We start from the raw sequence: 23,164 nt of genomic DNA, 5'->3' as shown, positions 1-23,164 counted from the left end.
ACGGTTAAACTTGTCTTCAACACACAGTTGAAGCTTATTTCAAAAAGCAGTTGAAACTTGATTTCAACTGCAGATTGTGTTCAACACCCAGTTGAAACTTGATTTCAACTGTATTGTTCTGTTCAACTAACAGTTGAAACTTATTTTAAGAAGCAGTTGAAACTTGATTTCAACTGCAATTGTCTTCAACAAACAGTTGAAACTTTCATGTAACGTCCCGTGAACGCGCCCCGGTTATAGCGCGGAACGTCACACGAGGAGAGAATTGAAACGCGATTCCTAATAGCCTCCAACAACCAGTCCACACAGATAGATGTTTTGCTGATCTTATTAGGCGAATTCTTTGAATGTAGGACGATGAAAACGAATAGGAAACGTATAGGAAACGTTAGGAAACGTATCGGAATCGGTTTCTGCATAAAGCATGACATTAACACACTGCGCTTTAAATGCAGAAATATAGCACAAATCTTACCAACTGTTGTGGTAACCGGAGAGTAAATAGCACGGGTATTCAACTCGCATCAATTACTGGTACACACCTAAACATACAATAACATATATCACCACACTGTGCCTTTATGACGTCACACACAGTTCTTACCAAGCTATGTTGGGTGACAGTTCAGAATAAGTCACGCTTCACGTGAAGATAAAACAGAAATACTGCGTAAACAAAATGCAACTTAAGCACCTTGTCTAAACCCAATTACACGTACAGTACAAATATTACAAAGCGAATGACATATCAAGTCATTGCGGTTAAGTTCGCATTCATTACAATAATTCACATTTTGGGGTCATTAAGCACATATGTACAAAGTGACTCACCAATAATCGTCAACACGACAATAAATAGCCTTTTCTAATTCAACCGACGCAGCACCGTGCTCCACGGAAGTCAGCAACAAAAAGAACTGAACCACGTTGCGTTATCACACAAAACTGGCAGCCGATTATTACGTCACACAACGCCATAGATTACAACACAAGTTGTACTGAGGAAATGCGGGAATCAATAGAAATCTGCAATTACTGGCAAATAAGATGTAACAAAACCCATTACTTAAACTACACGAACATGTTTAAATTATACAATTTAAACTTAGTGATTGTTTTGAGTCAAACTTACTGGTTGTGGTTCACACAAACATTTTAGTTTGTTGCTTAAATATTGGTCCATTTTTGCTTAATTGACAGGCCGTTTGGTTTCAATTCAAAAGTTGTTAGCCGTAAAGTTGCTGAAATTAAATTACTAATAAGCAACTTAATTTTAAATTGTGCTGCTACGATTTTGCCCGGCAAAATAAACTCAACTCGACTCTTAGAAATTGTGCTGTGATACTAGTGTTAGAATACTGGATTTAATCAATGTTAGTCTCAAATAGGGCTGATAGACTATTGGTTTTAATCTTAAAGCAAAATATTTGTCATAAACTTAAAAAAAATGCAATCTGTCACAGCAGTGATTATTGGTGTTTATGATTTAGGAAAATGACAAACTTTTACTCAATGCAATGTTATGGAAGTTGTTTGTTCTTAACATAACGGAATGGAATGTTCCAGTTGTTGTTTTAATGTTCAGTTGTGCATCATATTTGCATTTGTAACACATAATTGTAATTGCAGCATTTCGTTCAAATGGTTGTGGCCTTTTCAATGTTCCTTTTCAACTGCAGTTTTTAAATCAAAATTCTAAGGTTTGTCAAAATAATAAAACTGTTTCATCAGCAATTCATCATTAATTTTTTTCTGTTGTTTGTTATATATCCAAGTTATTGAATTTAAATACACATATAAACCAATTATCTTTTGACTTTTAAGGTTTATTGTAAAATAATGCTTATTTATGAATTAAAAAGGTTTATGCTTTTGATTTGCTTTTGGAAAAGTTATTGCCAATTGTGTTGTGCAGTGCTCTGGATAAAAACAAGAGTTTTTTGCAAGTGTCTTTATTGGCAGCACTGCATCGTTTGTGCACTCAGGCTGATCACTGGAGTGTTGGCTGCATAGGGTTGATGTCATTTCCTGCTAGCGCTGTTGCGATAGGGCAGGGGCTTCAAATGCATCACTACAGACATCTCACGTTGATTTGCTAGCGTATGAGAGGCAATAACAAATGAGTGGATACAGAGTAGTTGAATACGTGCCGCTAAAACTTGATGTATGCCTTCGAGCGTTAGCTTAATGGTCGCCACGCGTAGAAATTGCCCTTTACAAAATGCGGTCGTGGCTCCTGCATTGTTCAACGCAGGCTTGTCTTGTGACTTATACCGTGTAGAAATGACTGTTACACGCCTCTCTACTTGTCATTAACGCAAAAAAAAAACTATTGCACATTGCTTTGCCGTTAACTATGCAATGTCATTGTATGTGTAGAATTGTCAACGGCGCCTGCTTAAATCAAAAAGCGAAAGGTCAAACTTAAATGCAGCGAGCTTTATTGCAATCTTTTTGGTATTTCGACCTTTCTTTGCATGCTACAAGCGTTTGGGTTTGCAGTGGTAGCAGCCACGCAACTTGACCCAGTTGCATTCACTTCACGGTGTTGGGCATGACTCTGACTTAGTGAAGTTGATATGTTGCACGAACTTTAAAGGAACGTGCCAAAAATATAAATGAATGATTCCAGAGCTCTATTTCCGGTCGGCCTTTTGCTATCAGTCTATCACGCTATAGTAACTGCAATGTTTAGTGTCTTTTAGTCAATTTAATTTTTTACGCCGAAATAAGTGCATTTTTTTCCTTTTTTGTTTTGACTGTTGGTGTCTGCTAATACCTGTTTATGTTTACATAAATGTGTCCAAAAAATACTTAAATTACATAAAATATAAATTACAGAAACATAAATGTCTCCAAAAAATAAATCGTTTGCAACTTACGGAGAAGAAAGTTTCTGTACCGCATTTTAATGAACTATTATCCCGTTTTTGCTTGAAGTTCCTTTTCTGACTTACACAGAAGTTAATCATTTATTGAAGGGACGGGAGTAGTCTGTTTGGTGCCTTGGTCGATGCTTCCACGCTTTAAGTGTAACGCAATGAACTGCCATGTCACATAGCAAGCACATGATGCTTTGTGCGTCGTTGTTACCGCTTCCTTTGCTACGAGTTGCATTGAGTGGAGCTGCGCTGCTCAACGAGCAATACTATAAAGCTGTCTCTTGCGTTCTGACAAAATGCTAGTGTACATTTGGCAGAAAAGGAGAGTTTGTGCAGTGCAAGGAAATTTGTAGGATCAAATACACCACATTGAAAAGCTTACACCCTTGAAAAGCGGCCAGTCCAAGCACATTTATTTAATTGCCTCACATTAATGTGTAAAATTTTCAGGAAAATATACCTAAAAGTTGTTTTTTGTGCGCTTAGTGTTTTAGTGAAACCGCATTGCAATTTATTTAATGGTCCGGGCTGCCACGTGCTTTTGCTTTTCATTCGGTGTCAGGGGAACTGGCTGCTAGCAGTGTCGTGGAAAGGACAAACAGCGAAGGACGAATCCCTATCGATTTTTCTTTGTGGGCAAACGGGGAATGCCCGTTCATTGAAACTGGCAACTCAATGAGGCAACTCCTCCTACCCATTCCAGGCCTGTCATTAAGTCGGTATGTGGAACGACGCTTTGTCGCTGTGGAGTCGTCCCTTTTCACAAAAGCTGTGTTGTCTGGCCCTGTTGTGCCTTATGTACTGGCAGTTCTAGGACTTCATTGTACTGTTGATTGATAAGTTAGTTTGGTAATGCAGTAAAATCAACCTGCAGTTTTAATGTACATTGAAATTAAGGCATAAATGCGCGCATTTTCTTTGTACGTAGTTTTGCAGCAGTTGGGAAATGTACAGTGCACACGAGGGCGGTTAATGTATTTTAGATCCTTGTTATTCCATATCACGCATTGGGCTCGTGACACGCGTATGTATTGGTGTGTGACGCATGGAAATTGCTCCCTACGTTCAATGACAGCCCGAAAAACCGGCGCAGAACTCTCACACAAATAAACACGCCGGTTGGCACGGTAATTTGCTGTATCTCTGGTATGTTGTGCCTAATATCGGTTAGTGTATCTGCGCAAAAACTGTAACTGCAAGATAGTATTGGATAGTAATAACTAAAAATGTAATTTTCTTTTGAAAATAAACTACGCAAAAAATCGTGCTTTCAAAGGTGGCGTGAAAGTACATTACAAGAAGTGTTCTGGGTGCACAATAGCGTAGTCGTTAGTAGGTCAGTTTTTTGTTGAAAAGTTTTGGAGATCGGAAACAGTTAATGGGTTTTATTTGCTGACGGGAAGGTCTCATTGAGAAGACTCACAGACACTAAGTTCTTTGTTGTTTTGTTTGCTCTGCGATTTGATACTATCACTAGCTTGGTGGCAAATCAAAGCGACGAAAAACAGGTTGCTGCTTTTTGAGTTACACAATGCTTGCGCTTTTAAGAAGCAAAAATGTTTGGTAAATTTATTGATACTGAATGAAGTTGACCACATTTTGTACGCCAGGAATAACTGAAACGTGCTGTGTTTGAGGTGTCACACTTGTTGTGTGCATAACTGGGCGTAAGCTAAAGTCCATTGTGGTTTGTGTTAACGCTAAAACGTACCTTGTTAGGTCACCTCACCATTGTAAACATAACAATTACTGCTGGATACTACATCACTACTTTCCGTAACAATAACAGTATTCTACACACCAACTTTGTTTGTTTAATATAACACACACTTGAGAAGAGTGAATGCAAAAAGTCATTGATCAATAGGTTTTGGTGGCGGTGGAACTCACATCGTGAGCGTGACGTCACACGTTTGTTTGTTCGTTGTATTCCCTTTTTCCTTTTTCGCATTGTGTCGCAATAACCGGCTCGCAGTTTCGCTTGGCTGCTTGCGACCGTAGTGGTGGTGGTGCGATGTAAAAGGCAAACAACATACTTGCCTTGCGTCGCTGCTTTACCGCTGCGCTAGTGTGTGTTGGTCAGTTCAGTTGTAGTTCTGAGTTTTCGCATCAACTGTGTTGTTGTGTTAAAGATTTGACTTTTCAGTTTATGAATAACTCACTAATTTGTTTGATTGGTTTTATACAGGCTAAAGTCAGTACATCTTAATGCAAAAAAGTGTGTTTGGTTGTTTTTTATCAAAGATTTGTAAGGCTTACTTCTAGGGTTTTTTCAGTCGATTTTATAGATATGAGTGTGTTGGTTGTATGCTGTTGTCTTTTACTTGGAGTTTAGAAATTGTTAAGATACATTTGATTAAAACATGTGCTGTATTTGTTTTGTGATGACAGAATTTTAATGTAAAAAAAACTTTTTTAGATGAAAATAGAATAAAGTAGGGATGCAGGCCAAGCCCTACATAAACCTGATCTTCTGCTGATTAATCTTTGCTCTTATCAGTAACTTTCATGAATTACAAGAGAGGGTTATGGCTTCGTTTGTGGCGGGCCAAACCAACAATCCACACTCCCACAAGCCCTTGTCTGTTCCAGTCAATTCCAACCAAGTTTCACTCACAGCCCCCAATTTATCTGTGAACCACTCAGTAATTGTTGCTCCACATTCCGTTGCAAGCGGTAGCAGCAACGTGTCGATAATCCAACTTTCCCAAGCACCTTCTGCAACTATCAACGACAGCAATAACAACAACAATAGTTCAAGACCTCAATCACGAGACCCGAAAGGTTTGTGCCTTCAACATTGAACTTTATTTTGAGATTAAATTTCATTCACTGTTAACTACTGCTGTGCTGTGTTAAATGCATATGTTCCTTTCCTAGTGTGTATAATCAGTGGTGGTTTTCACCCGGTTCACACCGGTAATAGAACCGTCTCACGAAATTTATGAGATTAGCTAACCCGTTAGCATTACCGGTTACTGTCAATGGACTTTTTGTAACAGAACCGGCTGAAAAATATGACTTTTGTGATAGAACCGGCTGACAAAAAAATTGAATCCCACCACTGTGTATAAGTATGTAGTAATAAAATCACAGTTGTGCAAACTTGAAATTTGGGTTTGTTGCAGTTTTTAATTGTCAGTTGGACCCTGTGGCTTCTTTGTTGCTGATTTGTATGACAACTGTATAAACATATGTGTGTTTTTAACGTATCATGTGGTGCTATCTATTAAATTTATCAGTCTGTTTGTTTTTTATAGACATGTCCTCGCAAAGCAATGTTTCGGTCTCGAGTACATTTCTACCAATTTCAACAAACTCTGCGTCGTACCAGTGGGGAACAGAAGGCTTAGTGCAAGGTTGGCACAAATAATTTTGTTGTGTTAGTGTTGAACATTGGCTGACTGTCACTTTCATTTGTCTTTTTTGCAACTCGACTTTGCCATGTTTTTTCTGTAATATTTCAGAATATTTTCTGATGACAAGTTACAGTTTTTGATTTACTATACAGTAATTAACATTGTGTGTACAGCACTGAAAACAAACACAAATTTTTAATTTTGTCGTATTTACTTAGTGATTTTGTTTCATTTCTAGGGTCTGGTTTTGTGACTCCTGGCATCCAAGCCGGGATGTCAACAGCTCATTTGCATCCTTCTTCTTCTCAACTTCATCATGCCACCATTAAACCAAGTCTCTCTAACGAACTGGATGCGATTTCTTCATCACAAGGCAAACTCCAACGTATGACAGCTTTCTTTTTTTATATTACAATAAACTTGACGCTGGGTTGCAGTTTAATGGTAGCGTTATCCAAAATTACCCTCCTACTGTGAGCAGAGGTACACTAGTGTAAATGAAATCTTTCAACTAATTTTGTTATTTACAACAGAAACAAGGTGTGTTAAGTCACTACTGGCTTTTCACTGACCACAAAAAGCAATTTCTAAGTATGTAAAACTGCCTTGCTGTCATAAGTTTTGTGTGGCCAATCTGCTATAGTTGGTTTTCTGCCTAATCGGTGGTGTCCCACCTTCCAACCCCACCTTTTTTGGGCCCATCTTGAACCAAACTTAGTGATGGTTATATCTTAAAATGCATTGTTTTTTTTTAAATGATGTTTTTCTTGAAGTTAATCACTATTATTGAACAGTTTATTAAATGTTTGATTGGTGATTCCTTCAGCTTGTTACAGAGCACAAATCTATCTCTGTTTGTGTTTTATCAGATGCACATGACTTGACTTCTCCAAGAATAGTCCAAGCAGCCTCAGGTTCAATGGTTCTTCCCTACCCTGAAGGACTGGGTTTATATTCTTCACCACATTTACCACGAAGACATCCATCCGGTCCTGTGATGGATTATGGATCTGCTGCAAGTAAGTGCTGAAAATTGTAAATAAACAAATAATACTATGTATCTGGGTATCGGAGAGCTTTGTATGTTCCTATGACCAAGTAAAGCACTGGGCAATTGTAGTGAATGGCATTTTATGTTGGGGTTATGTAGCATTACACTTACTCATGCAGAGTTCCTGCGGGTATAGAAAACCTGGAAAAGTTATGGAATTTAAATTTGTATTTTTAAGGCCTGGAAAAGTTTTGATAAAGCCAACTTTTGCAAAAGTCCTTGAAAAAGTATAGAATTTGGCGCCTGAAAAGCCTCTTTACTAGTTTTACTCTGGGAATAGCTCGATTTTTTTCGAGTAAGGTTATGGAAATTTGTTTTTTTCCTTGAAAAGTTTTAAAAGTTTTTTTGAAAAGTCATGGAATTTGTGAATGAAAATTGTGCGGGAACCCTGCTCATGTTATCGGTATGTTATCCAGTGAGATGAAATGATGCATGACTTATTCAACAAAGTTTACAGCGTGCATACAGTAAAGGGACTCCCAATAGACCTTTATATGTGAACATTTAACTGGCAATTGAATGCTTATTACTTGTTTTACAGCCATAGTAAATTAAATAAAATTGTTTTTGTGGGATAAATTACCTTCTTGGTTAAAACAATTTACATGCTGTTGTGTTTTTAGCAAATCTCATGCGGCCAATCCCAAACACCCCACCTAGTGGCACAGTATCTCGGTGTTCGTCGTCAATGAGCGGAGTGGGGCTTGATGGGGGCGGGAAGCGGAAAAGAAGACTGGGAACTCCCCTACAAAACCCAAGCCAATGGGTAAATAGGGTATTTTCCTTTATAACTTTACTAATTATACAAGATTACTCATTTATGTGTTTTATTATGGGTCACCTTCCCTGAAGGGGACGCATCTTGAACCAAACTTACTGATGGTTATCTCTTAAAATGCATTGTTTTCAACTTGTACATGTGTAGGGACCCATAAGTTTCTGCCTGCAAGGTTATAAAATACGGTGGATAATATGGGACTTATTTTAAAATTAAGTGTAGGAAATATGTTTTAATATAGGTTATAGTGTATGTGCAAAGGCAATATGTGTTAAGCAACTATTTTAGTTTCTTGTCGAAATACAAGTGGCTTGGGTAAAGTTTTTCTCACAATTCTTATAATTTGATCAGACGCATCTTCGTCGTTGTATCGGACTTACCGTGTTAGCTCGGCGAGGAGATACCTACCGACCAGCCGAAGTGGTCAAAGTGAGGTCGGATGGACAGGTACTGGCACTGAAAGTATTGATATCAGTGGTTTACTATCTTTCTTTGAAAAAATACTTGCCCGTTTTTGCCTCCTTGCTTTTAGAATTAGAATGTTTGCCATTGCTTTTTTTTTTTAAGTTTTTTATCGAACTCAACTAAAAACTGTTTTAGATTGGAGTTTTATTTGTGGGAGACAAAGAAAAAGCAATCAACTATTTCATGGACCCAGAAACAACCAAACATGTAATTTTTTGTTAAAAAATAAGTTAAAATTCTGCACCAGTATGTTAGTACTATGAATTTTGCTTCACAGATAATAGCAGATGTCCCAGTTTGCCGAGATGCTGCACCGATGTCACCGGGACAAAAAGTTTATGTCAAACCTGCAGTGAATTCAGCGGTGTACAAAGCTGCAACTGTCAAGGAATTCCAGTAAGTTTTGCTATTGTGTGATTTTGTGACAAGCAGAAATTACTTGGACTGTAAGCGGGATTTCCCTGAGAATAACTCAGACATACAGCTTTTATATAGTTTTGGTTTAATTTTTAACTAAAAAAAAATACAATTTGCATTTATTTTACTACAGTATACCTGTATTGACACAATTGTATTTATGGTTGTTTATTCTCAAAAGCCATCCTACTGACTTTGAAGTAATCAAGACAAGAGTGCCCTTTTAGACAAATGTAATCTCTCAAATTGAACTGTGTGTTATTTCCAGACATGATAGAGACTCGTACCAAGTCCAGATACAATTGGACGACCCTGATATGGGAACCTCTCCTCGTGATATTGTGTCAATTCCTGTCGATCGAGTTCGTGCCGATATCGCCCCATGGACTTTACCAGGCCTTAAAACGCCACCTCCGGGACAGTAAGCATGGATTGATACCATAAACTTTAGTTTGTTCTTGCAATAGATTATTTGTACCAACAATTTAAAGTCCTAACCCAGGTCACATTGATTAGGGAAAATGGCAAATGTTGAATATTTGTGTATATAAGTTGTTTTTTGAATGCTTGGGGCAAAATCTTCCTTAGTTTTGTGATATGTCTGAAAATTGGTTCAATTCAGCTTTAGTCACTATGACACACTGTTACAAACCAGATTTTAAGACTGTAATCACTTTCTACATTGAGCCAAATATACATATCATAGGATGATTTTGCCCATATTTCAATATTTTTCAGTGACTCTGACTTGTCGGATGACGAAGTTACAGACACAGCTTCAGAATCGGACAGTGAAAACAATCAGTCGTCGACGGCAACCACTCCGGCTCCTGTTCATCACACACCTGTACGATATCACAATCACGGGAGTCGTCACGACGTCAGGTTCGCTTTTCCACCCTCCACCACTGCCAGAGGCCAATATCCTGAGCACGCCATCGGCATAACAAAGTGAGTGTTTTTGATTGATTGATTGCTTAAAATAGTTTGACAGCGTCATTTTTCAATTACAAAATTCAATTTTGATAAGGTAAAAAAAGATTTCGATTTGCCATTAATGTGTTCGTGTTGTTGATTTTTAAGTAATATTTTAACCTATTTCAAAAATTTAGCCCCAAGATTTATGTTTTCCTATTAATCTTCATGTTGTTGATTCTTAAAACATGTTTTTTGTACAGCATTGAAACATTTATTGGTGACCGACCTCGACACTGCTCAGGAGCCAGTGAAGTCAGCATCCCAAGTCCAAGACCTGAGGTGGGCAAACCTATGTTGTTTGTTGGGTGTAAAAATCATTCTTAACAGAGAAACATCTTTGGAACACTATACATGGATTTGTTCATAAGTTTTATGACTAATATAACGGCCCAAATAGACTTAAAAAGTGGCATGATTTGTTACTCAAACGTTTCAGCAAATGCTTGTGCAATCATCTGCTATATGAGGGGCTACATCAGTCGCACTTGCACCTGTATATAACCACTTGAGGTCCTGTTTGTAACTTGTTGCTTTGGTTTTAGTGTCACTTAATGCTTTCATGTTGTCTGTTGTTTCAACCTAAAACTTTTTTCAGACTCCAAGAAACAGTCGATCTGCAAGTCGGACTTGTACACCGATGTCGCCACAGAGCAGGGCGTTGTCTGGTTCGATCGCTGGTTCCAGACCGACGTCGCCGTTAAGTGAACGAAGTATTAGTCGTGCATCAACACGATCGGTGACTCCTATTGGTGGACCAGGTCATAAATACAAGAAGGGGGAGATCGTCACACTACGGACTGGTATAAGGAAAAAATATAATGGTAGGTTTTAATGCTCGATATATTCTTGTCCATTGGTTTTGTGTTTTCACTGTTCTTTGCATAAAGTTTTATGTTGGTAAATATTATAGATGTAAACCAGTCTGCATTGCAAGAATCACTGTTGGTAGTAGTACCATCTATGAATATTGTTTTTTGGAGCAATTACATTTGATTTATCACACTATGTTTACTTCTGTATTGTATTTTAATGTAATCTACAATTGGACACAAATTACATAAACCATAGTCCGAATGTCTAAATGTTGACTGTAAATTACCACTTCGTAGTTGGGCAACAGGATGGTAATATTTCAATGTTCAACTTTGCAGGCAAGCAGTGGAGAAAACTCTGTTCGAAGGGAGATTGTATGAAGGAGTCGCAGCGTAAAGGATTCTGCTCTCGTCACTTGTCACAGCGGAGTAAAAGCACAAACACAACACCGGAGGGCCACCAGATGGCGTCACCGAGACCCAATCGGTCCGCCTCGAACCCCCATCTTGACGCCCACACAAGCTCACCGGGGCAGGGCATGGTACAGCGTCGGCATGACAACCAGCCCCCTCAGTTACCCATGCATTCCCCTGTCACCCCGCGTCGCAACGTTCATCCGATCCCTGCTTCAAGCAAACGGACTCCGCTGGAGGATGAGCAAGCTGCTGCAAGGATGCTCTGTGCTCTCAGTAAGTTTGGTTGCTTTTAAATGAAATGTCTAAATTTTACTCAGACAACCAGCTGTTATCCTTCAGTGTGACAAACGTTTTTGTAAAGTTGTTTGAAACTTATAAAATTTCAGTTTATGGAACTAAATATTTGAAAGGAGATTTGGTAAATTGTTTTGCCTTGAAAGTTTATATATGTTGTCTTAGTGAATTAAACACAGAAATATGGCCTCATGGTTAACTATTTACACCCATAGAATTATTTCTTTCCTTAGAAGATATTTGTACTAAGCTTGAATGAAAGGGATATTTAGCTTGGATTGTATAAGCTGTTGCTGCCAGGCATAATAGAAACTCTATAGAGCTCTTTGGGCAGTTTTTTTTGTATAGCTTGGATTTATCCTATTAACAGGCAGAACAGTAGACTTTGAAAACAAAGCAGGTTATTTTGCAACTTTGCACTTGTATTAAAAGCAGTTAATAGTGTTGAACATTGTCAATGTAGCAGGCTTTACGGCCAATACAAACTTGTTGTACTCGGGACAGAAATATTACAGAAATATTTTATGATGTTCAGGCACGACAGGAGCAGGGAATGGAAACTCAGCTAACCTTCAACCGAACAAGCCACTTCACAACACAGCGACGTCTGTTCCTCCTCCAAACATGCCTCGTAACTTTTCACCCATTAATGCGGTTGGATGTGAATCTGGGAATACTCCTCGCGAGTCGACATGGATCGCCCCCAAACCTCGGTCTGCTACTGCTTCACACTACAGGTACAATACAGAGTACACAATACTTTAATATATTTGTTCCAAACTGAAAATAGTTACATTGATTAATGCAATTATCAATTTGCAAATACACATAACATGTTTCCATTTGTTTCTGCTTTTAGAAACAAACAGTTTTGAAACAAACTGATATTTGACTGAATGCAGGGTATAAATATGTATTGTATTGTTTATAGTGAACCTATATTTTTATTAAAAAGGTTGACTTACAACCGTAGGTGGGTTACAAGTGAGTGGATAAAGTAATAATACTCATTACCAAAGTCATATGCAAGTTACCAAATAGTTTATAGAGCAGGGTTTCCCAAGCTTTTCACAGCATGACCCCATTCAAAACTAAGCTGTTTAATACAACCCCAAGTCAATCCACAGCTTATAATACTGTAGGCCAGTGGTTCTCAACCTTTTTTTTGTTGCGACACCCATGGAAAAGTTTTCTGGACTTGCGACGCACCAGCAAATAAAAGTTAATGGGGAAAATTATTATTAAAGTTAGTTTTATTGATACAACAACAAAAAACCACGAACTACTGCCGTAGGCAACTACAACAATGTCTTATACGAAGTCACAAGAACTATATCTACACAGTTTCTATGCAGGTCTACACGAATACATATCAATGACTTTAAAATCACAAAATACACATACTGAGCTTGATACAAAGTTCTAATGTGAGATATTCATTATTAAAACTATACAAATCTCTACAAAGTACTTGATTCCATTCAAAGCATACTCTCTGCTTGAATGTTTGTTCACTTATTTCTTGACAATACCTCAATGAACCCACCGACCCCATGACCTGTGTGTGACCCCACATATTGACCATTTCGACCCCACGTGGGGTCCAGACCACTGGTTTGAGAACCTCTGATATAGAGTAAAGCCACTCTTCTACTGTTTAATTTGTTGGTTTTGAACACATCAAAATTGTTTCAGACAACCTGACATCAACCCTAGTTCGATGTTTGCGAAGAAACTAAACTTTCAGTCAAATTCCCACTCAAAGATTCGAGGTCCACCTGGTTCAATAGCACGAAGTGTAAAAGGTGACTATCTGAAGAATGAAAATGCCGACTCCGGCGTTGAAAGCATAGGTTAGAAATCTTGTTCCTGCATTTATTGCATTTCCAACCAAATTTGTATTTAATAATTGTCCAAGGCGAAAAAATTTATGCCCAAAATATGCATTTTTTGCACAATAACACTAGATTAATGAGGAACAAACAAGCCAGTATTTGTATAAAACATAACATTTCAACAATCATCTTTAGTCATTCTCAAATTTGTTTCTCGTTAAAAATTTTAAAACCATGAATTGTGTACCTAAACACTAGATTAGCATTTTTGAGCCAGGACCCTTAGGGAGGCATGATTTTTTTTCCAGGGTCCAGAAGTGTTGGCATCCACTAGTAATATCGGCCAATTGATATATCTAACTATAGACATCAGCGAATCAAACACTTTTTAAAGTAGTTTAAATGACCACATTGTATGGCATTTTGTGTTGAGTAAACTATTGTCCATTATGGTGCGTCATATTTCTTCATAATGTGCAGAATTCTTTGTGATTTCTTGTTAGCAGTTTACTTAGGAAACAGGCTACTAACTGTAAAAGGTTTAGAACCATGTGATTGTTGAATACTGTGTGTTACCAAGTAGCATAGTGTTTATACCTTTTAAAGTAGTTCTTGGATATTCTCACAAACAACTGCAGTATCTTTTCCAGGTCATACCCCCACACCAACAACCCCTGGCGTATCATCTCGACCGATCACCCCGTCAACCCACATCAGTCCCACTACAGTGGGTTCGGTTCACCCCATGCACCAATCCACGATCGTGTCACCCCCTAAACTTGGCATGAAACCCCCGCTATCGGTGACCGGACCCACTCCTGCTGTGGGGACAAGTAATGGGGCGTTTGTTGTGCCAGGTCAAGGTAAGAATGTGAAACATAAATATCAAACAGTGTGCACTGTCTGCAGCCTAAGAATATCAAAGCTTGGTAAAAAAATCCCCTAAAACAATGGCTCTTAACCATTTTAGTATAGTTTCCCACTTAATTTAATCAAATTTACCCCCCTCTGTTATTTTTATGATGATGATTTTTGCCAACTTTGATTAAAAATATTTCACTTTGTGACTAAATAATCACCTTTATGAGGTATTTAAAAGAACCACTGCCCTAAAAGTTTATTGTAAAAAACTGCACGAACCTGTGAGTTTGCAAAGGCTGTGTGTTGAAGTGAGTTTATGTGCATTTCAAGTGCTTGCACATTTTGGGATTTATGACAATAGTTTTTTACATATACCTGCCAGATGTATGGCTTGCGGTTTTATTACAAACAATCAATGTTTCGACGTCCCATACAAGAAGCCCCATCAGAAGAATGTCATTTCTAAAAACACAAAATCTTATGAAGCAACAAAAGCATCAAACTATTACTTAACCATCATGTCTCTTATAGTGTTAGAACGTCAGCTCCAACCAACCGATCTCTCGAAACACTCGATGAATTCAAACAAACTTCCCACGTCAATTCATCCTGCTCCGAACCTTGACAAACCAACGAGCAGCTCGACGTGGCAAATGTACAAGAGTGGTGGTGGCCACGATCCTGTCGCCCAACCGTTATCCGCACCTGCTCCTCATGTTTTGGACACTAGAGGGCAACAAGCAGCCAGTTATAAAGTTGAGAACCCGACCCCCGAACATTCTCAACATGTTCCAAACCCTCCAAGAAGCCGAGCTGAATCGCAGACAAACTTGGATGCTTTGCTCTCTGTAGCAGCTCAAGTCCGGGCCTTGGGTAAGTTTTTAATTGTTTTTGTAACTTGGTTTTGACAAAAATATTTCATGGGTAAAGCTCACAAAAGGTTGGGAAATTAAGTTAAATATATAAGCTGTTGCTGCCGGCCATAATATCAACTTTATCAAGGTATTCTGGCAATTGTATTTTTGTGCCAATGCCAAATATTACATGTTTTTTTAACAAAATGCTTTCTGTTAATTTGTTAGTTACCTGGTTTTGATGAAGCTGAATTCAGGGTTGATGTAAGTTAGATATTTAGGTGTAATTTAGGTTGTGTGATTTAAGGAAAAATATTTAAGCTTTGAATAAGAGTGGAAAACAGCATAGGTGTTTGACAAGCTTGTAAATACTACAAAGCATTGTTTTCATTTTCCAGTTATGACTGATGTAACAAAAGTTTTTCACAACTGCGAAATGTTTTCCACAATTGGAGTGAAACTGGTTGAATTTAACAATTTATAGTGACAGGAAACTTTTACATTTTACTTTTTGTCTGACTGACCTTTGCTCCTTGATTCCTAATTAATACCTAATGATACCACACTAATGCGCTATAATTGATTTTTCCCGAAGAACTACATATATGTTTCAGTAGGTTTGGCTAATGTTACAGTGCATAGTAGTGGAGTAGCAAACATGTAGATTTTAAATGATTTTTTTGTGTTTAATGCTTTTACTATGTTACCAACAAACTGTTAACTGACATATGCTACCGAGAGATGTAGCTTAATATTAAAATTTCGATTCTTAGAGGAATAAGAAATACTTTTTACTTTTTTTCCTTGTAACAGACCACATCAGAACTGAAATATTTTGATTGAATTGTTTTGCATTTAATGCTCTTTTCTGGTTACCAATAAACCATTAAATAAGACTCGTTACCAATAGACACAGTTGCAATATATATATACTGTGATTAATTATTGTGACAAGAAAAAAAAAAGTTTGAAAAGTTTTGTGTTTGTTTTTAAAAAATAAATATTAAAGTAATAAAAACACCATCATTTTCTAAACTTATTATGTATTTGTTATTTCAGACCAGCAAGCACAGAACATGGTTGCCGGTGTTCCACCCTCTGCCCACTCTACAGTGGTATATGCTGGCCATCCATCGCATGTTGCAACTGCTGGCAGTTCACAGCATGTCATGGTCAACCCTGTGGCCCAGAATCAGCCACAAGCACCATTGTTTTTCGCTAACGCTGCACCACGACTGCCTATGATGTACCCAAACACACCAGTATTACAATATTTGATGCCTCAAGGTGAGGAAAATTATTTGTTGCATGCAACATTGACATTGTTTATGGTTGAAAGCTTCAATTACAAATTATTTTTCTATTAAAAACTCATAGTTTGCCAGACCCATAGAAGGTGTTTTCATGTAATGCCTTCAATGGGCCTGGCATACTGTGATTTACATATGAGTGTGCTGTGATAGCTGGTCTGCATGAACACTTCAAGGCTGATCCCAGTTATTCATCTTAACAGAATGAAAACTAATGTAGAGTTATAGTATATTGGAGATTTCTTGGATAATGCTAGGTTTCCCCACTTCAAGTGAGGGAACCCATTCATTTTTGTTTGCAAAAACAACCATATATGTGGAGCAAATGATGTGTATAGTAAATTGGTAAAAAGGAGATAGAATAAATATTAAATGGAAATATATCAGAAAGCCACCTTTCTAGTATCAGAAAACCTATAATTTCACAAATAGCAGGTTGTTGGTTATGCATTTGCGAATAACCATGAAATACTTGTGCAACAGGAGATGGAACAGCTGTGCCTTACTGTGTTGTGTTGCCGACGAGCGACGCAAGCGGACAAGCTGCTCCTCGCTTGATGATGCTTCCTTCGATTGCTCCGATGTACGGCGCACAACGACCGATGTTGTTCCAGCAACCCATCCAACTCCCTGTTGCCGTGGAGACGACCAGCACAGAAGCTGAGGTGGGAATAAAATACTTGCATTTTTAACTTGTAACTGGTTGCATGTTTTAGTCGAAAAATACAGAAAACCTTGGTTAATCTGGACCTGTTAGGACCCAAACAATTTGTCCGGATTGGTGAAGATCCAGATTAACCGATGTCGATTAGTTAAAGTCTTACCACATTACAAATCATTTGTACCTCAAGTTTTGTCCGAATTAGGACGAAGATTTTTTATCACCCCCTCACTGGCACGAATAATATCAGAAGTTTATGCTTGTGTATATTTTGTTTTGTAGTTTTGTCCACTTCACAAAATGCCTTGACTAAAGAAAAGTATTAGTTACCTGTTTCATTTCCTTCTCAAATAAGGTTTGAACCACACGGTTTCAATTTTTGCGCTGTTGTTTTCAGAGCCAGCAGATCCCTTCATCATCTGTAATTGCATCTGCACCTGCTGTAACAACTACTTTACCAACACATACAGCCCACGCAGCACTTCCAACACCTGTACCACCCGAACCACCTGTACCACATGCACCACCTGTACCACCTGCAACACATACAGCACCCACCGTACCACCAGTGGCAATGGTTGCTCCGATGCCTGCTGCTGCAGATGAAACTAATCGTAATATTACTGGACAACATGTGGTAAGTTTGAAAAACATATTTTTTGAGGAACAAAGTAGCCACTGCTTCTTGGTAAAGTGTAGATTAAAAAATCACTGTTTTGGGGCATTTACTCTGTTTTTAAGTGTAAACAAACCGTGTTTAATTTGTTAAGGTGAAAATAAATTCATATCTGTGATCAGCCCGGAAGAGTTCATGCAGACCAGCAATCATGGCACACTCATATAGAAATCACAGAATGCCATGCGAAATCAGAATTTAATGGGTCTGGCGTATTGTGATTTGTTTAATTATAAATCTTTTCTGGTATATGAGGTCAAGTACAGTTGCAAATCATCGGGTATTTGCTGGCACATGGGCACCTTTGACAAAAACTTTCCATTTTTAATTTTCTGTCTGTGCAGTTGTGTGAGATTGCAACTTTACCAAATCATCATAACTGACTCTTACATACATTTTTAACAATTCCATTTTTGCAGTTTTATTCATTATTTTTCACTTCTTACTCCACCAGTATGCTGATGGAACTCTGATGTCGATTGGTGACCGTAGTGTTTACCAGTGGCACCAACTGTTGCCGTTCCTGGGTCAGGTACAACCCACCGAACAACCCGCTCCACAAAATTATGTCGTGTCCTCTTCCCCGGCGACATCCCTGCAAGGTAACCATGACAACAGCGACAACAGGGCACCGACTTCCCACAATGCACCAACTGCTGTCGATCAAAGGTGAGAAATGGTTTTTAATTTTGATGTCAGAAAAGTTTCAATACCCAAATATTAAGCAGCTGATGCTGGTAAAAACTTGTTTTATCATAAGTCAAGTTGTACAAATACCAATTTTGGTTTGTTAGGTGCCAATTCAATTTCTTGTAGTTGCCTTGCTTAATGCTTCAACATGAAATGTCATGGCGGTGTGTGTGTTATTGTTTACAAGCTAAAATAATGAAATGGTCACATGGTGAAACCGTATGTTCTTTGCAAGTGTGTGTTGTAACTGAGATTGTATGTTCCCAGATACCCGACCGGTCACCACCCATCAGGTCAGCAGTCGGTCGCTCACACACGCCACCGTGTGCTTGAAGTTGAACCACGTTTAACTCTACCTCACGAACCTGAAGCAGTGCCACCTGCTGGTCAACGAGAGTCAGAAGATGAAGTGTAAGTTATGATGTCTATTTTGCCAGTTTTTTCACAAACAAAACGATCAGATGATTAGATCCAAATTGTGGGATATTCGGTTGTGGAAGGTTTTGTAGGAATATTTGGTTGGATATTTGACAGCTGTTGTCCATTGTTATGTAGCATTGTGTAATTGGCTTTAGGATGTGAGAAAGTTTATCTTTTTCGTAGAAATCATCAAAACTTCCTCTATGTCTTATTGGTTCAAAGCATGATGTAACTTTGCAGCATAAATTACAGATTTAAGCTTTATAATATCTAGAACTGACCCTTACACAATGATTTTTAAAATATTCAGACAAATTCCAAGTTTATATTTAATCAATATTTTTCACAACTGCTCCTTTATTTTTCAACTCAAAGTTTTTTTAGCAAGTCTCAAACTCAGATAAAAACCCACTTATGTTGTCAGTGACATGCGAGTATTTCGCCTACCATTAACATTACCTCAATACCTGACTAAAAACTTTTACAAGTCTGAAGTCATGTTTTTTTCATGTTTTGTTTCTTTTTTCTGCTTTTTAAGATATATATGACTGTTGTTTCCATCTCTCATACTCTGGTGACTTGTGACTTTATAATACTACACACAGTTGATAACTCAATATCTGCTTTATGTGTTACAGATTTTTCCGATTCGGTGATTCAAATTACCACCAGATAAACACCGATGAATACTTGATGTCGCCGAACGCTCTTCACACCTCGACACCATCAACCAGCTTTGACGACCCAAGCGGAACCAGTGCAAGTCATTTTTCATCGGAGGACGGAACGCCGCCGACAAAACGACAACGTCACACATCTGAAGTTGATGACAAAGACCCAAGGAGTCCAAGAAAAGTAAATTTATTGTTTAAACTGATTCTGAATTATGGCTGGAATTTTTCTGACTAGATGAAAATTAAAATAAGTTATTGTGAAGTTTTACAAAGTCAATTTTTTATTGATTTAATGAAAACATCCAGTCTTATCTTTTTTTGAACCGGTTGTTTTTGTCAGTATACTTTTTTTTCTGTCCAATGCTGGTTTGTTTTAAGCATTTGGTCAAGAAAGAGTGCTTCAAACATGTTTAAATTTACATACATGTTATTTAGTTATCCAATATTGGTCCTCCTGAAGTATTTGTTTCACCTAAATTTAAATTTTGCCCTTTATTACAATTCCTGCTTTGTGCAATCATCATTCACTTTTCCTTAAGACTGCAACATTAATTAATTTAATTTATTCCAAGTACATCTACTAAGTAAAGTCTTTGTATACTTAATAACCCAGCAAATAAGTTTGACTGATGCAAAATTTTATTGTCACAGAAACAGGGCAAGGACCACATTCGACGACCGATGAACGCTTTCATGATATTCAGTAAGCGACATCGGAGTCTTGTTCACCAGAAACATCCGAACCAGGACAATCGCACCGTGAGCAAGATTCTCGGGGAATGGTGGTACGCTCTGTCACAGGGAGAGAAACAAAAATATCACGATCTCGCTTTTCAGGTAAACCGGACTTTCAACAAAATGTAACAAACCTGAATTACAGTAAGTCTTGGTTAATCCTGACCTGTTTGGACCAAACAAATTGTCCAGATTAGGCAAAGGTCAGGATTAATGTATTGTATTTTTTTAGAAATTTAGCAAACAACAAATTAAAAATGGTATTTACAAAATGCAGAAAAAAATCTCCTAATCTAGTAATCAATTAACTTTTTCTTTTGTGTCAGAGAAAATTTTTAAATTACAAATAAGCCAAGTGTTTGTATGCTTACTAGCTAGGTATATAATTTAAGAAATAGGATATTAGACACACTTAAACAATTTCCAACTTTGATAGTTGATTTTTGCTACCCTAATCAGAAAGATAAAACTTGTCACTTAATCTACCCATTTAAACAGGGTTTAGGTTGTATGTGACAATAAAAAATGTAGTAAGGTGGTACACCATCAGTATAAGGTTGAGAATCACAGCTTTTAAAAAGTTGAGAGCACTTAACATTATATTCCGTTGCACCACACAACTGTCAACATGTTTCTGTTGACAATTTTTGTACAAACTGCAACACAACTGCTCCTACACAGGTGAAGGAAGCTCACTTCAAGGCTCATCCAGACTGGAAGTGGTGCAGTAAGGAACGGAAGCGATCAGGGAGTATTTCGCGAGTCCGTAAAGCTTCCGAGTCATCAATTGGTTCGGTTGAGTCAGCTCAAATCCATCAACAACTCCCAACATCTGATGGTGAGTAACACTCCTGTGAAGTTTGAGATGAAATTCAGTAAAGCAGAAACACCTTTTCCTATCCCAGCACACCAAGATTAATTTATTGTTTAATTCAGAACTGGAAGTAACAGTGATTGTATGCGGGTTTAATTTAATTGCATAAAAAAATGTACACAATTATTCAAGATAAAAGAGTTTTTTTAATGTAATAGACTTACCTCCAAGTGGTACTTAATATTTAGAAAATTTTGATGTGAACAATTGGATAAGTTTTCATAAAAAATACTTCGGTATAGTTTACCTTATTAAATCTAACTGTTTTGACTATTGTTTCACAGCCCTACCAAACCTACTTGAAGTAAATTATGCAGTGAAAACTCAAAACATGTGATGTTAATGTAAAAGCAACAAGCCAAAAGATAATAATTTGCAGACAGCAGTACACAGTGTTTTGACCTATAAGGTCTCATCAGTGTAGCTGGTAACGAGAGATCGGCCGTATTGGCTAGTGTAGCCTAAACATGTGGTGTTAACTTTTACAAATTGTCATTTTTCCAGTTGCTCCACTTGGCATGCCTGCCATGCACATGCTTCCCACCCAACACAGCGGTAACATTGTGGTGCAAAGTCCTCATGAGACGTCGATCATGTTGGAAACATCCCAACATCATGTGAATGTTGCAGCCTCAACTCCACAGAAACAACTGATTCGAACTCCTGATATTACAACTGTGAGTAGATGTCAAAAGATTGATTCATGTTTCTTGCTTTGAGTTCATGAATTGAATTTTTTCCCACTGTAGTTGTTGTGTAATTAAGTGTTATTTAATATATTTAGCAAACATACTTTTTTTTAAACATAGAGCGGTGGACAAATGACTTAAAACCAAGTTAATGTTGGAATTATGCAATAGCACACCTAAAAAGATACAAATGTTGTGTCACTCAAAAGATAGTAAACCTATTTTGAAACAATCAGATTTTTTACCCAGTAAAACCATAATTTATGAAAACAACTTTTTCGCAGGGTGGAACACATTTCCAAGTTTCGATCGCAGCAACTACAGCAACTACTGAACACTTGGTGGTGCACCATGAAAGCAATCCTTTATTTTCACAACCTATTGCACCACCTAGTGGTCAGCAGTGGATGGGGCAACCTGTCACTCATGAGCGGTTGAGGGATATGGCGCTATCTGGTGCCCGAAGTCGCAACCCTTCGATGGAGATTGATTTGAAATGCAGTGAAAGAGTAAGGTTTTGTTTGATGCAAGCTTGTGTTGTAAAGTCTTAAACTTTCGCATTGGGGTTGCTGGTGTTTTTCCCGACTTAAAACCATCTCCATAGGAACGGTATATCAGATTAATCATGGCTTGATTAGAAATATAAAGGAATCTAGGTGTTTAATAAACTGCTCCTAGACGTTTTCAAACTTTTTCTCTGGGGTAGCTTTTGTTTTCAAACTTAAAAGCTCTTTCATAGGATTGGGAATATTATATCTGGCTATAAAGTGGGTAATGATTAGAAATAGAAAGAATCTGTTTTTAAGATTTCCATTAGCCTACAGTGGGACTGCTTTTGTTTTGCAAAGTCGATTGTTCTGTCCGAGAGTGAAATCATTCATGAACCAATTGAGTGTAATTTTTAGAGTTGATTCTTGAAAATGTACATCGGCTTAAAAATATTTCACCTTTAAACAATTTTTCGTTTGTAGGTGGTCACAGATAGTGAGGATGAAACTGATGGAGCGCGACAAGGAGGTTTCAACCGACAGAAGTTTCTCCCGAACAGTGCTTATATGCAGGTGAGGGGTAGTGTGGATACCACATATAGGTTGAAACAACTAGTCTTTTTCTGGGGGCTGGTATGAAGAGGCATACTTCACCTGTCAGTGTTTACTTTACAAGTTTTTCGTCTGAGTTAGCCAAACTTTTCAAACCCTTTGCTGATTATATTTCAAACTAAAGAGTATTTTATATCAACCCTGCCTTATGTTTTGTTTCTTTTTTGCAAAATTATGACCACATGAGAGTTTTACAAATTACAAACAAATTGATCAGACTTCGCACACTGCAACTTATCATGTATTGGTTTAAGGGTTAAATATTGATTGGAAAATGTTTTTTAACATAGGTTTAGGCAATTTGTAATCACAACTTTCATTTGAGTAATACA

General features: G+C 37.7%; 1 protein-coding gene across 6 annotated transcripts in view; it reads left to right on the top strand.

The window, feature by feature from the left end:
* Positions 1-4,789: 4,789 nt before the first annotated feature.
* LOC145212795 (protein capicua homolog) overlaps positions 4,790-23,164 on the top strand; it is a 29,192-nt gene continuing 10,817 nt past the window's right edge. Inside the window, exons 1-28 of one of the 6 annotated variants that reach the window (XM_080081042.1) lie at positions 4,790-5,666; positions 6,143-6,241; positions 6,480-6,626; positions 7,111-7,260; positions 7,916-8,067; positions 8,422-8,517; positions 8,671-8,742; positions 8,813-8,931; positions 9,221-9,373; positions 9,691-9,903; positions 10,131-10,209; positions 10,526-10,751; positions 11,082-11,432; positions 11,989-12,190; positions 13,149-13,306; positions 13,927-14,151; positions 14,681-15,022; positions 16,063-16,290; positions 16,797-16,978; positions 17,372-17,611; positions 18,105-18,319; positions 18,608-18,751; positions 19,399-19,615; positions 20,086-20,271; positions 20,851-21,007; positions 21,548-21,720; positions 22,017-22,241; positions 22,704-22,793. In XM_080081042.1, the coding sequence (XP_079937168.1) occupies positions 5,411-5,666; positions 6,143-6,241; positions 6,480-6,626; positions 7,111-7,260; positions 7,916-8,067; positions 8,422-8,517; positions 8,671-8,742; positions 8,813-8,931; positions 9,221-9,373; positions 9,691-9,903; positions 10,131-10,209; positions 10,526-10,751; positions 11,082-11,432; positions 11,989-12,190; positions 13,149-13,306; positions 13,927-14,151; positions 14,681-15,022; positions 16,063-16,290; positions 16,797-16,978; positions 17,372-17,611; positions 18,105-18,319; positions 18,608-18,751; positions 19,399-19,615; positions 20,086-20,271; positions 20,851-21,007; positions 21,548-21,720; positions 22,017-22,241; positions 22,704-22,793 (5,097 nt within the window). In that variant the 5' untranslated portion in view covers positions 4,790-5,410. The remainder of the gene's footprint in view (positions 5,667-6,142; positions 6,242-6,479; positions 6,627-7,110; positions 7,261-7,915; positions 8,068-8,421; positions 8,518-8,670; positions 8,743-8,812; positions 8,932-9,220; positions 9,374-9,690; positions 9,904-10,130; positions 10,210-10,525; positions 10,752-11,081; positions 11,433-11,988; positions 12,191-13,148; positions 13,307-13,926; positions 14,152-14,680; positions 15,023-16,062; positions 16,291-16,796; positions 16,979-17,371; positions 17,612-18,104; positions 18,320-18,607; positions 18,752-19,398; positions 19,616-20,085; positions 20,272-20,850; positions 21,008-21,547; positions 21,721-22,016; positions 22,242-22,703; positions 22,794-23,164) is intronic. The other 5 variants (XM_080081047.1, XM_080081043.1, XM_080081046.1 and 2 more) reach the window with 5 other exon arrangements.

The sequence above is a fragment of the Phallusia mammillata genome, chromosome 2 (assembly GCF_965637545.1).
Source record: "Phallusia mammillata chromosome 2, kaPhaMamm4.hap1.1, whole genome shotgun sequence".
NCBI lineage: Eukaryota > Metazoa > Chordata > Ascidiacea > Phlebobranchia > Ascidiidae > Phallusia > Phallusia mammillata.
This window is presented reverse-complemented; position numbering and strand designations above follow the sequence as displayed.